The 17,823-nt window shown below is 42.7% G+C and overlaps 1 protein-coding gene across 1 annotated transcript; it reads right to left on the bottom strand.

Moving 5' to 3' along the window:
* Window positions 1-14,435: 14,435 nt before the first annotated feature.
* On the bottom strand, window positions 14,436-17,823 carry LSM5 (LSM5 homolog, U6 small nuclear RNA and mRNA degradation associated). Its single transcript, XM_007981666.3, has 5 exons — window positions 17,704-17,823; window positions 16,651-16,746; window positions 16,033-16,060; window positions 15,087-15,159; window positions 14,436-14,695 (listed from the first exon to the last, which is right to left on the bottom strand). Exons 1-5 carry the CDS (start codon window positions 17,747-17,749, stop codon window positions 14,663-14,665), a joined length of 276 nt encoding a protein of 91 aa, XP_007979857.1. The 5' UTR covers window positions 17,750-17,823; the 3' UTR covers window positions 14,436-14,662.

The raw sequence follows: 17,823 nt of genomic DNA, 5'->3' as shown, positions 1-17,823 counted from the left end.
ACTCTGTCTGAAAAAAAAAGAGAGAGAGAGACTACAGCCAAGCCGGGCGCGGTGGCTCACGCCTGAAATCCCAGCACTTTGAGAGGCCGAGGCGGGCGGATCGGGCGACAGAGCGAGACTTTGTCTCAAAAAAAAAAAAAGGCCACAGCCAAATGAAAAAACAAAAGAGAGAAAGGAAGGGCAGAGAGAAAAAGGGAGGGAGAAAAGGAGGAGGAAGAATGAAAGATGAAGCAAATATGGCATTATGTTGATCCCTGTTGAATATAGGAATAGGTATTTTCTCTAGTTTTGTGAATGTTTGAATATTTTCATAATAAAACAGGGTTTCAAAAGGCTTTCTGGGAAAGTAAATGTAAAGGAGTTGATAAAAATAATGTCAAACAATCTTTGGATTCATTTCATTCCTGTAGTTTTTCCCAGGCTTCTGAGAGCCAGCCCTTGAAAGCTTCATTGGCCACAGACATCTGAACCAACTTAAGAGCAGGAATTCCCCTGAGGCAAGCTGTTGCAAATTTTCTTGCTTTGGAAAATTCTGGCTTGTCTCCACTCAGCTCTGAATCCAGGCCCAAACCAGCCTCGAACCTGGGCAGAAGAAATCTTCTGTATGGTCTGATCTCATTCACTAGGATGCTATGGCTTGCATTTGTGCCTGTATCCGTTAGCCTTAACCAAGCGGGTTAAATAAGATGGCCTACTCATGCAAATAGCCAGGTAGGTGGTCTACGACTGGTATGGCAGCACCACTATTGCCTTCTTCTTTTTCCTCTGCAGCATTCATCTCATCCTCTACCACTTCATCCATACTTCATTGGCCACGATCTTGTGACATGATTCTTACATGATTAAACTTTGCTGCAATGGAGGCATAGAAATGTAGTCTTTAGCCGGGCAGCCATGGAAGGAAAGAGTTTGAAAAATGGAAGCTAACCAGCCACTTCTGCCACCATGCCCAAGCAAGAAAAAAAGCTATAATCCTCTGTGCATATGTTTTTCCTGGGGGCCACTTAGAAAGAGGTAGATGGTCAAAGGCAAAAAGCAGGTGACCAGGACCCCCTACAAAATGGTATATTAATATCATTTCTATTGGTGGTCTTTCTGCTGACACCAAAATGTGGGTCTGCATCCTTGCTCTTATCTCCATCAGGGAGAGCGTGCCTGAGAATGGAAAGAACAAGGAGGAGAGCAAGGTGAAGAGATGGAGAGACTGCATCCTGATGACATCTTTAGAGCCCATGGAGCTAGGAATGCCAGGAACTGGAAGGTTAAACTACATGAACCAATAAATATACCCTGTTTTTTCTTAAAAAAAAAATACGGCTTGACCTTTGTCACTGTAACATGTCACCTGCATAATTGGAGAAGTCTTGAGGATAGGAGCTCTGCAAAGGCAGGAAGATAGGAGGCGCTCCAGGCACTGCATCTATTGCCAGGAGTGAAGAAACTCTCTCCTGTGGAGCACCTACTGCCCACCCCGCACCGTGGGGTGCTCTCATATCACATGTATTTCATATATATTAGCCCTTATATGTTATAATATATATTATCAAATACATTATTTCATATCATTCTCATATAACCCTGAAGTACATGTTACCATCCCTATTTTGCAGAGTAGGGCACCGAGGCTTACAGATATTAAGTAACTTCTCCAAGGTCACACAATTAAGAAATGACAAAACAGGTATTAGAAGCCAGATTCCCCCACCCTATCCCCAGGCTGCCTTTAAATTCTTCTCTGGGCCCTCTTCCTTGCAGGCTCTTGTCCCATCTAAGTCCCTCCTCCTGATCCCCTCACATCATTTGTCTTCTGCTGCTGATTGTCAGCATTTCTCAAGGTGCCAGGGGCTGTGAGTTGGAAGAGGCATCAGTCTGAGTAGTAATCCACCTGCAGGGAAGAGATGGCTCTTTAGAAATAAACTAGAAATGAGTATCTCTATGATACCAATGGAGAAAGTGCAAGAGTTCGGACACAAGTGGTTTCAGCCTCTGGGGTAGAGGAAGGTAATTTTATCCGGGGTAACCCAACCATCACCATCCAGTCACAGAGGTGGAGTGGCACAGCCAAGAGCTCTGAATCAGGTTCCAATGATCTAAGCACCAGTTCCAGCACAGCCCCTGAGTCCCTTATCAAGTCAATGCCTCTCTTTGAGCCCAGGTCTCCCCACCTATAAAGTGAGGGACTGGGCCTAGAGGTGATGTAAGCTCCCTTCCAGCTCATCCGACTCTCAACCCATGCCTTGAGAAACCACAGATCTCAATGCAGGCTTGTGTCATCCTCAAGCACCAGTCACTGGGACAGCTGGAAGTCCTCGGGTGAGGTGCTCACCTCTCAGAGTTTATTTTCCCAACACAGGTGTCAGGTGGAATAGAAGAAACTAGGTGTCTAAGGATGCTTATTTATGGTTTCTATCACAATGGAAAATTCCTTGAGCATCTACAATCCCCACCTGTGGTGATGTGAACACCCAACCTGGATCCAGGAAAACACCTGAGCCAAATTACTCCACTGAGCATTTCCCTTCTTCCTCAGCCCTTTCTCACCCTTCTGCTGGCACAGGCTGCTGCTTGCCTGACTCAAGTTTCTCCACTAACTAAAATGTCACACTTCTAGCTGCAATCAGCAAGAGACACTCTCCAGGCAATTCAGTACAGGAAAAAATAAGGGCCTTCCCACTTCTTATTACCCTCATGAGATGCTCACTGTGGAGCTGGCTAAAACCAATGACAAATAACATGGTTTCTATGAGGAAGTATGAATGGGACCTATGGCCCAAGAAGCAGCAATTATGGACACAAAAACAATGCATGAAAGGAGGTAAGCAGAGTCCTTCCCAGAGAAGAGAGGAGGCAGGAGAGCCCATGACCCACATCTGAGTCACCACACCCCATGGTCATGATCTTCTGTTCTAGTACATTTCCCTATTGTTATAGCAGATACAATGATAAATTATTTTATAGGATGCCACAGCTCTTTTTGGAAAGCAGTATAGATGTAAAAGTCAGCCAGGAAGTTACCAGCTGATATCCAATGATGAAGGAAGAGGGATCCAGTTAGCCCTCATGTCAACATGGAAAGTTAATCAAGTTAAAGCATTTCACATCTATGAGCCCTTTGGATCTCCAGAATAACTGTGTGGAGTAGGAAAGGCATGAGTTACTGTTTTGGCTTAAAAGATGAGGAAACCAAGACCCAAAGAGGGAAAATGGCTTGCTGGAGCTCACTCAGTCTGTAGCATTAGGGCTTCTACACCAGACCATGATTCCTCTTGAAGTGGCTTTTAGTCTGATGGTTTTCAAGTTTGTTCTCATTGAAACAGAAGAGAAAAGGAGAAGGAAGCAAGGAAAGCAAGGAGCATTATAGCTTTAAAATGATTAGCTACAGTGGCCGGATGCAGTGGCTCATGCCTGTAATCTCAGTGCTTTGGAAGGCCAAGGCAGGAGGATGGCTTGAGTCCAGGAGTTACAGACCAGCCTGAGCAAGACAGTGAAACCCCATTTCTACAAAAAATACCAAAAATTAGCCAGGCACATGCCTGTAGTCTCAGCTAGTCAGGAGGCTGAGGCAGACGGATGGCTTGAGCCTGGGAGGCAGAGGTTGCAGTGAGCCAAGATTGTGCCACCACATTCCAGACTGGGCAACAAAGCAAGACCCTGGCTAAAAAAAAAAAAAAAAAAAAAAATATTAGTTGCCATATCCAAAACTGCTAGATTCCCACAGGACATTAAGTCAGAGCAATACACAGATGTGGGGACAGGCTCCCAAGTTCCCAAAGGCTCCCAATTCACCTCAGATTCCAAACACAGCATGGCCAGCAGTCATGGGGTACCCATGGTTAGAGGGAAGAGGGAGAATGCCTGAGCCCCAAGGACACGACCCCTCACCAGAGGTCAGCCTTCCCTTCCCCGAACTGAGGCCTCGGGCCCCAGGCTGATGTGCTCTTCCACTGAAGTGCAGACAATCAAAGCAGAGAGTCAGTGCTAGAAAGGAACCCAAACATTCAACTTCACTCTTGTTTTACAGGTAAAAAAGTTGAAGCCCTGAAAGAAAAAAGAGTGGCTTACCCCAAGGTTACACAGTCACTTGGTGACAAACTCAAGTTTCCTGATTGCCCTTCTATCTCCCTCTCCAAACTGTTGACCTCCCTGCTTCTCCTGTGTGTGGCTGACACAGTCCCCAGACTCCTTCCTATCAAGGGGCCCAGGGGAAAATAGTGGGCCCAGAAGATACATAGTTTACATCTGGAAAGCTGTGCAACTCTTGTCACTGGTTTGGTTTTGGTTTTTACTTAACCCCTCTCCTCTCCAGGGGAGGAGATTTAGCTTTGTCAGGCAGAGTTACTATGTTCTCCTGGGATCTTTACTCCTTTCTGAACTCATGCTGTTTTTTGAAGCCACTTCATCATACCTATGACTCTTTATTCCCCTGTGATAAAACCTCCAGATCTCTGAAATCATCCCTTCATCCTGGCTTCCAAAGCACCCTCCTCTAAATTCACCAGGTAAGGCTGAATAGGTCTGAACCTGCAACCCCCAAAAGATTCCCCGTCCTCCTCGTAAACCAGATGGTGCAAACAGATCCTTTAAAAAAGAAAATCCCTTAACTCCACCCTCCAGAAGTTGCCAAGGCTCATTCTGACTCAGGCAAACCCAATTTTCAGATGCACCTTGTATTCCAGCTACTCCACATCACTCACAGCCCCTAATGCCAAATCCTTCACATCTCCCTTCCTATTCCTTTTGTCCCTCTTCTCTGCCTGACAAGTACCTGCTCCTTTGCCAAGGCCCAGCTCAAGGATCTCCTCTTCTAGGATGCTATGTCAGTCTGGCCCAGCAAGGTTCAGATGAAGAGACTTCAATGAAAGGATTGCTCACAAAGATAAAGGCAGTATTAAAAAATGAACGAGGAACTGTGAGGCCCCCAGACAATGGCAAATGTGGGAAGCCATTACTACCCCAGGACTGAATGGGATTAGGAGAGGAGACAGTGTTACTAGAGCCCTCTGAGAGCTAACGACTTCTTTGCTTTAATAAAATAATAGGTCGGGCATGGTGGCTCACGCCTGTAATCCTGCACCTTCAGAGGCCAAGGTGGGTGGATCACGAGGTCAAGAGATCGAGACCTTCCTGGCCAACATGGTGAAACCCCATCTCTACTAAAAATACAAAAATTAGCTGGGCGTGGTGGCATGTGCCTGTAGCCCCAGCTACTTGGGAGGGTGAGGCAGGAGAATCGCTTGAACCCAGGAAGCAGAAGTTGAAGTGAGCCGAGATCACACCACTGCACTCCAGCCTGGTGACAGAGCAAGACTCTGGCCTGAATAATTTATCTCAATAAATAAATAAATAAAATTATTATTATTATCAGATAATAGTTGCTGTAATTTAAAAAAGAGAGAGCTACAGACTTCTTGCCAGAGCTTAAAAGGAAAAAAAAGAAAGAGAGCTAGAGACAAGGAAGAGGAGCTGCCAGTATGTGCTGTAGTCATGGGGAGGTTCAGCCACTGCTGAGACAGAGCGCTGAAGCAAGAACGTGCCAGAGAGGAAATGCTCCAGCCATTCTCTCTTCCCACCCTCTGATCTCCCAACCTGTCACCAGAGAGCAACTGAGCACAGGCCGCACAGTAGGCTGGATTCAGCATCCCAGAACACAGAGCAGGGAATGGATGGGGCAGACAGAGAATATCTAGCATAGACGTCTTTCCTGCTTCCCCCTCCCACCACAAGCAGAATCCAGCCCTCTCCTCTTTACAAGCTGAAAAGGCTAATGTATTCATGACATCATATCACATGTAGGGAATCTCTAGCTCCCTGGCCAGGCATTGAGCTTCTGGAGGGCAGAAACAAAGTGGTACTCAATAAATGATTGTTTTATTAATGAATTAATGATAACCATGAACATATTTTGAAATCTTCCACCTCTTTATTTCACTACCCTTACTATCTTACACCTAGTTGCTTTGTGAGTTCAATTATTTTCCAATTAATAAAGCCCGCATTCTTAGTCACCATCTTAATTCAGCAAATATTATGATCCCCTGTGCCCCAAGTACTGTGCTTTGTGTAATAGAAGATTTAAAAATAACTAGGGGATGGGAGCGGTGGCTCACACCTATAATCCCAGCACTTTGGGAGGCCAAGGCGGGAGGATCATGAGGTCAAGAGTTCGAGACCAGCCTGACCAACATGGTGAAACCCCGTCTCTACTAAAAATTAGCTGGGTGTGGTGGCACGTGCCTATAGTTCCAGATACTCGGGAGGCTGAGGTAGGAGAATCACTTTAACCCAGGAGGTAAGATCATACCACTGCACTCCAATCTGGGTGACAGAGTGAGACCCCATCTCAGAAAAAATAAAAATTAAAAAAAAAAAAATAACTAGGGGTTCTATTCTAGAGGTAACTGTTATGGACTAAATGACAGCTCCAACTGTTGACAAGGAATTGCTGTGATGGAAAACCTGTAAAAATAAGTTGATTCAGAGGCTCTTTAAATAATAATAACTAGCACCATTTATTGAGCCCTTACTGTGTAACTGAAACTATACTGGATAATTTACATACCTTATATTTGTCAATCGTTACAACCTTGAGAGGTGCTTATTATTCCCAATTTATGAATGAAGGAATTGAGACACCTGCCCCAAATCACATGATTAACAAATCAAGGTAAAATTAGAGTCAAGGTAAGTCTGATTCTACAGCCCATGTTTTCATTCACAACACTACCTGCTGAAAGACGGTATTTCACAATAGAAAAGGCACCTCATGTAGAAAATATAAAATAAATGAATGGTCAGGAGATCGAGACCATCCTGGCTAACACGGTGAAACCCCGTCTCTACTAAAAACAAAAAAAAACTAGCCGGGCGAGGTGGCGGGCGCCTGTAGTCCCAGCTACTCGGGAGGCTGAGGCAGGAGAATGGCGTAAACCCGGGAGGCGGAGCTTGCAGTGAGCTGAGATCCGGCCACTGCACTCCAGCCCGGGCGACAGAGCAAGACTCCGTCTCAAAAAAAAATAAAAATAAAAAAATAAAAAAAAATAAATGAATGAAAAACAGATTCCTCTTTTGCAAAAAAAAAAAAAAAAAAAAAGAGTTGGGGAAGTGTTAAATAGTGGTATATTTAACCCTTTACCTACCCTTGTGGTGTGATCCAATAGTAAGTTCAGCAGAGTAGGAGACCAGAAATCTGAGTTCAAATGAGGCTCTGGGGAAAACTAAAAAGCTTTGGCTCCAGCAACTAGCTGCCTGCTAGTTCCACAGTGCCCTCTTGTGGTCAGCTGTTGTCATGCATGATTTTTCTTGAATTCAAGAATGAAATGTCTAATAAAGAGAAGATTCAGTCAGAGTCGCTCCTGGATAAAGTAGATAAGATCTGTTTTCTGACCACTCTCTATTGCAGCCTCATGCCCACTAACCTCAACTCCTTGTGACTGAAGTACACAGAGCGTGAATTTGGGTGTCAGGCTGATCTGAGAAGTACCAGTTCTACTTCTTAGAGAAATGTCAGCCAGGAGGCCTGCTGTCTTCCAAGAGTGGTACTCACAGAGCACCAGGACCCTGCTAGAGCTCCCAAGCTTCTGCCTCTGATCTTCCCAGGTAACAGCCAGAAGCCCACTTGCATCACTGCACTGAGGGCCAATCGACCACACCAGCCAAACTCAACATACTCAGATGATGGTGGCCCATACTCTAGTCTATGGTCCAAGAGTGTACCAGGATTTGTTTCCTTTGAAACCAGGACTGTGCATGGTATGAACTGCTTGAGGCTGTTATTTTTCTAGGACAGAGTAGCTACTCAAGACAGTTTCACAGTATAAGAAAAGCCTCTATGACCTGTCCCATATAAGCATTGAGTAGTGATAGAGGGCTGAGGGATCCCATAGGACTTTCTGGAGGAAGAAACATTTGAACCTAGTCTTGAATACAAGTAAACCAAGTGAAGAGAAGTTTGGAGATAAGGATCTTCCCATAAAGTCCAACATGAGTAAAGCCAAAGGCCAAAGAGGAGAAACAGTCAGTGTTACAAATTCTGTGCTATGAAGGCAAGACTGAGATGTGGTCGAGAAGGTCAATAGGCACCCCTCATGGTAACCTGTTAAGGAACCTGGCCTTTCATCATATAGAAGGTAACTTACTGAAAGGTTTGAAAGCCAGACGGGTGCAGCGGCTTAAGCCTGTAATCCCAGCACTTTGCGAGGCCAAGGCAAGTGGATCACCTGAAGTCGAGAATTCAAGACCACCATGGAGAAACCCCGTCTCTACTAAAAATACAAAATTAGCCAGGCATGGTTAACTCATACCTGTAATCCCAGCTACTCAGGAGGCTGAGGCAGGAGAATCGCTTGAACCTGGGAGGCAGAGGTTGCTGTGAGCCGAGATCACACCATGGCACTCCAGCCTGGGCAATAAGAGCGAAACTCCATCTAAAAAAAAAAAAAAGGCCAAACATGGCATGACCATATCCTGCATTTTAGATCAATCAGTCAGTTGCTCTGATGGCCTGATGGCTGGGATGGACAGATAAGACAAGGTAGAGATGGGAGGCAGGCAGGAAGGCAGAGGAGGTTTTTGTCTTAGTACAGCAGAAACTCGAGGGCTATTGGAGTCTTAAGGGGGCCAATAATTAGCACTCCTCTTCCACAATTGAGTTCTGAACCAACTGAGAACAAAGGCAAACTAGTAAACAGACAGTGATCATTGTTAGTACTGACACAGGCTAAGTGGATGATGTCTTCTATCTACAGACTGTAGTTAACTTCTTTGTTTGGAACTCCAGAATTATTCAGATGTACCCACCAAACCACAGGCATCAGTGACCACCCCAGACTTCTTCATGTGAAAGCAGACACCTCTAAAACTTACAGGAAAAAGCAGAGCAGAACCCACACTACCTCGGGCAACTCAGTCTGCATGTCTCTGGGCATAAAACAGAGAGAGGGTAGATGTGTTACACTAATTAATCTTTCATGTAGAAGAAAACATCAGAGATAGAAAAGAAGCATTATTCCCTTACATTCCCCATCTTTTTGTTCTTTTCACCCACTGAACTTAACCATTAAAGCCATAGAGAAGAACAGTTTATCACTCCCAAATCCAACTGCTATTGGGATCACTGGAAGGAGTTTAGATTTTGCCCCAAAAGGCTCTGAACGGAGTCAGAATAATATATGAATTAAGGCAACTCCAAGGCTTCTGTAATTCTAAGTCTGAAAATTCACTCCATCTCCCACCCCAAAGTACGCCCCACCACATGGTTGAGGCGGGAAATTAAAGTAAACTTAAAAAGAAAGAGAAATAAGTTTTCCTGTATTAGGCTGACTTGTCCCAGAGGTAGCAACAGGCACAGCCCAGACCCAGGGAGTCTTGGTAATATTATCTAATGTGCTCTGGAAACTCTCCCAGCGTTCCCTCAACACAGGGAAAAGAAAAACAAATGTTCCTTCATTTTATGGAATGAGTTCATAGATTCCTGTTCTCTGTAACTAGTGACTTCAAATATTCTATTTTATCTAAGCAGTAGAGTGAAGGTCATGAGCCTCTGAGCAGGCCTGAGTGATGGCCACCTGGGCACCACAGTGAAGGTTATAGGATAAGCCCATGCTTAGGCAAAACCTAGATAACAGACATCTGGGTTGATTGGGAATGGTCATGTGTAATCCTGAGTTACGATCTGCTACAATTTGATTAATTCTTTGTCCTGCCTCTGTATCCCTGCTTTCAAGCCACTGTAAGCTTGCTTCAAGCTAGCCACCCCATTTTGTAAAGTGTGCATAAAAGTCAAGTGCTGTCTTTGTTCTGGGCCCAGTCTTTGGACGTTAAGTCTGCAGGGTCTGAGTGCACTCAATAATAAATATATCCTCCTGTATACACCTCAAGGTCTCTCTCTGGTCCTCCTGATCCTGCAACATGGTCTGTGATGGCTAATTTTAGGTGTCAAGTTAACGGGATTAAGGATATCTAGAAACCTAGTAAAGCATTATTTGGCTGTGTTTGAGGGTGTTTCCAGACTACTTTAGGGTGTGAGTCTGAGTGGACTAGGTGAGATGCACCTTCAACGTGGGCCAGCATCCAGTTGACAGAGGGTCCAAAGAGAACAAAAACAGAGAAAAGGCAACATGTCTGTCTCCCTCCTAGAGCTGGGACAACTCTTCCTTCTCTGTCCTTGGATATCAGAACTCCTGATGTTCTGATGAAGTTGTCCTCTGAGGACAGAGAAGGAAGAGTGATCCCAACTCTAGGAGACCTCTGGACTCCAGGACTTACACCAGTAGCCCCCTGGGTTCTCAGGCGTTCAGCCTCAGACTGAGAATTTTATCATCAGCATCCCGAGTTCTGAGGTCTTTGGACTTCAACTTAGCCACATTAAGGTTTCCAGCTTGCAGACGGCCTGTTTTGGGGCTTCCCAGCCTCCATAATAGCATGAACTAATTCTCCTAACAAATCCCCTTATACATCTATATACATATACTATTGGTCGTCTCTGGAGAACCCCAACTAATACATGGTCTAACCTGGCATATCAGCACACCAACATCCAATAATAAAACGCCAACAACAGAGATGCCCAAATCTACATGTAATCCTCTCCCATTATCAAATTTACTGGAATTCAATAATTAAATTTCTTTCCAAATCAAAGTCCAAACATGTTAAACTCCACTAGAATTAAAATCCAAAACTAAATACCCTTATTTTTGTGAATTAAGAATCAACAAGCCTGGGCAACATGGTGACACCCTGTCTCTACAAAATATTAAAAAATTAGGCCAGGCACAGTGGCTCACAACTGTAATCCCAGCACTTTGGGAAGCCAAGGCAAGTTGACCGCTTGAGGCCAGGAGGTTGAGATCAGCCTGGGCAATATGACAAGACCCAGTCTCCACCAAAAATACAAAAAATTAGCCAGGTGTGGTGGTGTGCACCTGTAGTGAGGGAGGATCACCTGAGCCCGAGAGGTCGAGGCTACAGTGAGCCATGACTGCTGCACTCCAGTCTGGGTGACAGACCCTGTCTTTTTTTAAAAAAAGAGAAAAGGTAGCTGGGCATGGTGGCATGTGCCTGTGGATCCAGCTACTTGGGAGGCTAAGGTGGGAGGACTGCTTGATCCCAGTGGTTTGAAGCTGCAGTGAACGCTGATCACACCACTGCACTCCAGCCTCAGTGAGAGAGCAAGACCTTGTCTCAAAACAAACAAAAAATGTCCAACATTCTTAAGTTAAATGCCCCAAACAATCTTCCCCAAATCCTTATTCTGTTCAGTCTTAACCAGAGAGGGTTTTGATGCTTAGGTGGTTAAAGTCCTTTCAGCAGCCACAACCCAAGCTGTCACTCATGGGAAAGCAATTCTTTTAGGGCCTCAGAAGTTACATTAGATATGCCTCAGATACATCACTTTTTAAAAATTGAGATGTAATTCATGTAACATGAAATCCACCCTTTTAAGGTTACAATTCAGTGATTTTTAGTATATTCACAAGGTCGTGCAGCCATCTAATCCCAGAACATTTTCATCACCCCAAAAAACAAACCCATATCTATTAGCAGTTACTAATACAGTTGTCTATTTCTGTGAATTTGCCTGTTCTGGATCATATAAATGAAATATGTGGTCTTTTGTGTCTGGCTTCTTTCACTTAGTATAATGTTGTCGCAGTTCATCCATGCTGTAGCACACACAAGTATTTCATTCATTTTTACAGGTAGATAATATTCTCTTGTATGCATATACCACATTTCATTTATCTATCCATCCATCGATGGACATTTGGGTTGTTTCCACTTTGGGGCATTAGGAATAACACTGCCGTGAAAAGTTCACACAAGTTTCTATGCAGACATGTTTTTAGTTCTTTTGGGTATGAACTGAGGAGAGAGGTTGCAGGGTCATATGGTAATTCTATTTAACTATGTGAGGAATCATCAAATTATTTTCCACAGTGCATGCATCATTTTACATTCACACCAGCAAAGTACTGGGGCTCAAATTTCTTCATATCCCAGTCAATACTTGTAACATTCCTTTTTTATCATTATAGCTATCATATAGCACCCATGAAATGGTGTTTCATTGTACGTTTTGAGACAGGGTCTCACTGTAACCCAGGCTGCAGTACAGTGATGCAATCATAGCTCACTGAAATCTCAAACTCCTGGGCTTGAGCAATTCTCCTGCCTCAGCCTCCCAAGTATGTAGAACTACAGGTGCACACCACTACACCTCACTAATTTTTAAAAATTTTTGGTAGAGACGGGGTCTCACTATATTGTCCAGGCTGGTCTCCAACTGGCCTCAATCTATCCTCCCACCTCGACCACCCACAAGCACTGGGATTACAGACATGAGTCACTGCACCTGGCCTAACTCCTAGGATGAAAAAAGGAAGAGCTTGGGTATGACCATTAGCTCCCCTAGGATAGCAAATAATAAAGGAGTGGAAAGAAGCAGGTGTTACATCATTTACTCACCACCAAAGGGAAAGACACAACGGTGGAGGGAAAGCATTGCCCCCAAGAGTTAGAAGCAAAGTGTGGGGCAACCAGCACATACTGTCTCCTAAGAATCAACTGTTAAATCCTTGAGAATTTTGCAAACCAGTTGTTAAAGCCACAGTAGCTTGAAATTAGCCAAGGCAGTAGTACTGACAATATGTAAATCAGAAAAAAACTACAAATCAGTGCTTTGTGTTTTAGAAAATAAAGTTGGATCCTTTTTCCATGTGGTAATACTAAAATTCCAGATAGATTCCAGATTTAAATCAAATGCAGAAAACATAAAGTGCCCAAAGAAAAGTATAATCAAAGCAAAGGTCTTTCCAATCCACGCGGACCAAATACAAAAACCATAATGGCCTAGGTCAACATGTAACTACATTAAAATACATCATTTATGTCAAAAATAGCACTAAGTGGCAAACTACAAACTAGGGAAATTATTAGCAAAATACATGACTAAGAGAAACCCATCAAGAATTCTTACAAATTAGTAAGAAAAAGACAAACATCAATGGCAAAGGCCTCATCAGTCATTTACAAAATACAAATGAGATCAAAATTAACCAAAGTGCTGGTGGCTCATGCCTTTAATACCAGCACTTTGGGAGGCCGAGACAGGTGGATCACTAGAGGTCAGGAGTTCAAGACCAGCCTGGCCAACAAGTTAAAACCCCATCTCTACTAAAAATATAAAAATTAGATGGGAGTTGTGGCACCCACCTGTAATCCCAGCTACTCGGGAGGGTGAGGCAGGAGAATCACTTGAACCTGGGAGGCAGAGGTCGTGTTGATATTGCGACACAGCACTCCAGCCTGACTGGAGGTTGCAGTGAGCCGAGATCATGCCACTGCACTCCAGCGAGACTCTGTCTCCAAAAAAAAAAAAGGAAAAGAAGATTTTAGACATGCCAGGTTTTGCCTGTAAAAATGGCAAAGAGGAGAGAAGGTAGAACACAGCTAATGTTGGGAAGGATATAAATAGTACTATGAAAGACACCTGGCAAAAAGTTTTTTTTTGGCACAAAGTTTTTCTTGGCAACACAATATACACCCTTTGATCTTACACATTTTTTAGTTTATTCTAGAAAAATAAAAATGTATAAAGATCTAGTTAGACTACTGTGGTCAGTAAGAATAGGCTAAATAATTTATAGTAAATCCATTTAATATTATGTATACATTAATGTTGAAATATTTGACATGGAAAGATATTCACCATTTAAATTCAAAAAATGGCTTAAGTGGAGAGTAAAAACAGTATAATCAGGATGAACAAGTAAAATAAAATGTGTACTGAGAGTGGACTACGAAGATATACAGCAAAGCATGATCAACCTTCTCCTTTTTGCTTACTTATAATTCTACGATGTGTGTATATTACCTGTTTGTTTTTAATAGTTCTTTGACTTAATTTATACAGTTCTATGATCTTAATATCAGTTCCTTGATTTTACCTGAGTCCTAGAGTTCTCAGCTGTTTTTAGTATCCTTTACCTTAAAGCTCTGTCTCCACTAATTTCCTGGCAATTCAGTAATAATTACATTAAGGTAATAACCCTCTGAACCAATTTTATAAACAAATAGATAAAATTTGTATCTTTAGGGAAATTCCAATAGATAATTCCTGCATTTCTACAATGTGCATATATTACCTGTATATTGTTTGTTTTCAATAGGAGTTCATGGAATTTGAAATCAGTAGAAAAATCCTCATTACAAAACAACAGCATTTTAATTTAATTTTCTAAGTGATCATTTCCAGTTGTTTAAATGCACCTGTTCAAATCAAAGTTCATCATTTTGTTTGGAACGACTTTTGTTTGAGAATCAAATGGTCATGTAAATGAGAAAGCAAATAAGCATATAATGACAGAAAAGTAAGTGGCAAAATAACCACAATCTTTGTTCCACTGGCTTCTGCAGTACAATAAATAAAATGACAGTTAACCAAAAACACCTTTATTTTCGTCTTCAAAGAAGAAGCTCTTTTCTTCTTTTTCCAGGATAATCATGATTAACTTACAAAAATGGGTACACATCTTCAAAGCACTTCCCTTTAACGGGAAACTTAGCTTTATGGGATTTAAACATTAGGAGGTGGGAAAAAAAAAATTCCATTTTCTTGTCATTAAAAGACAAAACAGAATCTAGCTAAGTCAAGGAAACTCATTCACACTTCAGGTCCTTCTCCTCCAGGAACCAGCTGCATAAAGAGGAAAAAGAGTTTATTAGTAACACAACAACCATGTCATCTAAAAATCCCTTGCTCTTCCTTAAGCCACCTTTGCCTGTCCCCTGCGCTCCACATTCCCATTTTCTCCAGATTGTCAATATCTATTCACAATTTCCAACATCATCAATTAATACTTACTATCTCAACAGTGATTAAAAATTCCAAGCAAACTAACCTTTAGACCCAATGCCTCTTCAATAGCTGAGCTTTAGGGCCCTGACCACAGAGAACACCCTTCCCATCTTACGCACCACTGGGACATGATCATTTAGTTAAGCAAGCAACATTAAGGTTAGTTCTATAATCACTGCCCCAGAAAAATGGGCTCCCATCTAAACAAAACAGTTTCAATGTGTCTTACCATTGTTATATTATTTCCATTTAGCAAAATCTGATCTAATTTAGTAATCCTTCTTCCTTCTGGTGTGATTTCACTAAATGAATAGATAAAATACAGTCAGGATAAACAGTGAAAATCAAAGCCAACATTTTGGAAATACTTTCCCTCCCTAAAAAAGGTGATCCTTGTATACAAATTACTCTGAGGTTGGGCAATTATATGGACAATTTTCAGTTACAAAGGTTATCCACTAGGTAATGTAACCTTCATTAAAAGCAACAGAATGAACTCACTGACCTAAGATCCACATCTGTCAGACAGAGCTTCATAAAAAGAAGCCAAAGCTTGCCCAGGAAATCAAATATGAAATGAAATGTTTTTTGGGTTTTTTTTTTTTTTTTTTTTTTAAGAGACAGGGTCTTGCTCTATTGCCCAGGCTGAGTACAGTGGTACAATCATAGCTCACTGCAGCCTAGAACTCCTGGTTCAAGGGATCCTCACCCTCCAGAGCAGCTAGGACTACAGCTGCCCCCCACCATACCCAGCTAATTTTTAAATTTTTTATAGAGACAGGGGTCTCCCTTTGTTGGCCAGGCTGGTCTCAAACTCCCAGGCTCAATCCTCCTCATTTGGCCTTCCAAAATGCTGGGATTACAGGGGTGGGCGACCATGTCCAGCCTAAATGCTCTTACTATCAGTTCCTTGATTTGACCTGAACCCTAAAATTCCTAGCTCTTTTTTTTATCTTCTACCTTAAAACTGTGTCTCCACTAATTGTCTAGGAGTTTACTAATAATTAAATTAAGGTAATAACACTGATCCAATTTTACAAGCAAACAGATAAAACTTCTATCTTTAAGGTTATTCCACCAACAGGTGATGTTTTCTCATAAATAATTTTATTCAAAAGTAGTAAAACTGTCTTTAATTAAGAAGAGATTCCCCCCAATTCTTTAACACTACTCACAACTCAGTGACATCTTCCAGTACCATATCTGAAATTTGGTGTTAAGAAAACAAATAGAGAATTTACTCCAGCTTCTGCCTTTGTTCAGCTTTTCTTTTCTTTTCTTTTGAGACAAAGTCTCGCTGTGTTATCTCAGCTTAAGTGCAGTGGTACACTCACACCTCACTGCAGCCTCCACCTTTTGGGCTTAAAGGATCCTCCTGCCTCGGTCCCAGAGATTAGCTGGGCCCACAGGTGTATGTCACCATGCCCAGCTAATTTTTGTAATGTTTGTGGAGACAGGGTTTCATCATGTTGCCCAGGCTGGTCTCAAACTCCTGGGCTCAAGCGATCCACCCACCATGCCCTCCCAAAGCGCTGGGATTACAGGTGTAAGCCACTGGGCTCGCTTGTTCAGTTTTAATTATAATGTTTAACACAACAGCTCAAATTCAAAATGTTTGTTGTTGATAGGAACTTTACCGTCTTCCAATACATACCTCCTAAAACATTATCATAAGTTCCCTGAAAATGAACTGATTTTATTATAATAATCACAAATATACTGGTCTATAGTTCTTACGTTATTAAATACTTCAGGAAAACCTATACCACCACCACCACCTTTTAAAAGGATACTGACAAAGTCATCAAATCCTAGAAGAGTACCAACAATTTCCTTATCACTCTTCATCACAATGTGAATTCTTGATCCTATACATTTGTCCACAAGCTCTGAGGAGGGAAAAAATATTATTTTACCATTCATTATTTCAACAAATATTTGAGTGCCTACTGGCACTCTTACTTGCATATAGTGAAAGAAAAACCAGGAAAAACATTCATTCAATAACTTTAGGTCTTATAATACAAATCTCAGTTTAAGCACAGCATCTGGCGCGAAATGAGGATTCCAAAAGAGTCTGTGGCATGAAGGAATGAAAACTTTTCAATCACGGCCACGACCACTAGTTCAATCACTCTTCACCAGCTACAAAAACATAAGAGGAGATAGGTATAATTATATTCACTGGAAACTCTCCTGTCACTGCTTCCCTCCCCCAACTCTGTCTCTGTGCTCTGACGGCAGCCTGAACATCTCTTTAGCCAGCCTAGCATTATGTAGCAGGATGTCTACTTCTCCTCCACTGGCTTGTGTGCTATTTGAAAGCAATGGCTACGGTTTAAGTTTATCGTTGAAAAATGCCCAGGCACGGTATCTCGTGTATAGATACTCAGTTACTACTTATTGAATGAATAAATAACAAACAGAGCTAGTTTCCAGATTCCTCATTTAAGGCTCATTCCGGACCAGGGTGTTAGTGTCAACCATAACATAACATGGTCTATATAATCTGGGAATCTTAAACGCCAGGTTGAGAAGTTGGCCTACTACCTATCACACTGCAAAGGCGGGCTCACAACAAAGGAGGCCGACGACACGTTCACTAAATGTGGACCTTCTCCTGTGACGGTCTGCTTTGAGGAGTCAGAAATCCTTGCCCGGAGGAGCCCGACCACGTTAAAGAGCAGGGGCGGCCTGCTGCCTTGAAGACTTGGAGCCGAGAGTCGAACCGCATTTGGTCCTATACATTTCCCCACACTCGGCCAGGGCCTGCCTCGGAACAGCCCCTCGGCCCCTAATCCTGAACTTCAGCTCCCTGTTCCTGCTCCCCAAAGGACGGCGATTACCTAACGGCAGCAGCTGTGACGGGTTGGTAGTAGCGTTAGCCGCCATGGCTACGCCGGAAGTGGCCTGCCTTCATCGACGGTGGGACGACTTTGAAAAGCGCGCTTCCGCTTTTTGCGCAG

The sequence above is a fragment of the Chlorocebus sabaeus genome, chromosome 21 (assembly GCF_047675955.1).
Source record: "Chlorocebus sabaeus isolate Y175 chromosome 21, mChlSab1.0.hap1, whole genome shotgun sequence".
NCBI lineage: Eukaryota > Metazoa > Chordata > Mammalia > Primates > Cercopithecidae > Chlorocebus > Chlorocebus sabaeus.
This window is presented reverse-complemented; position numbering and strand designations above follow the sequence as displayed.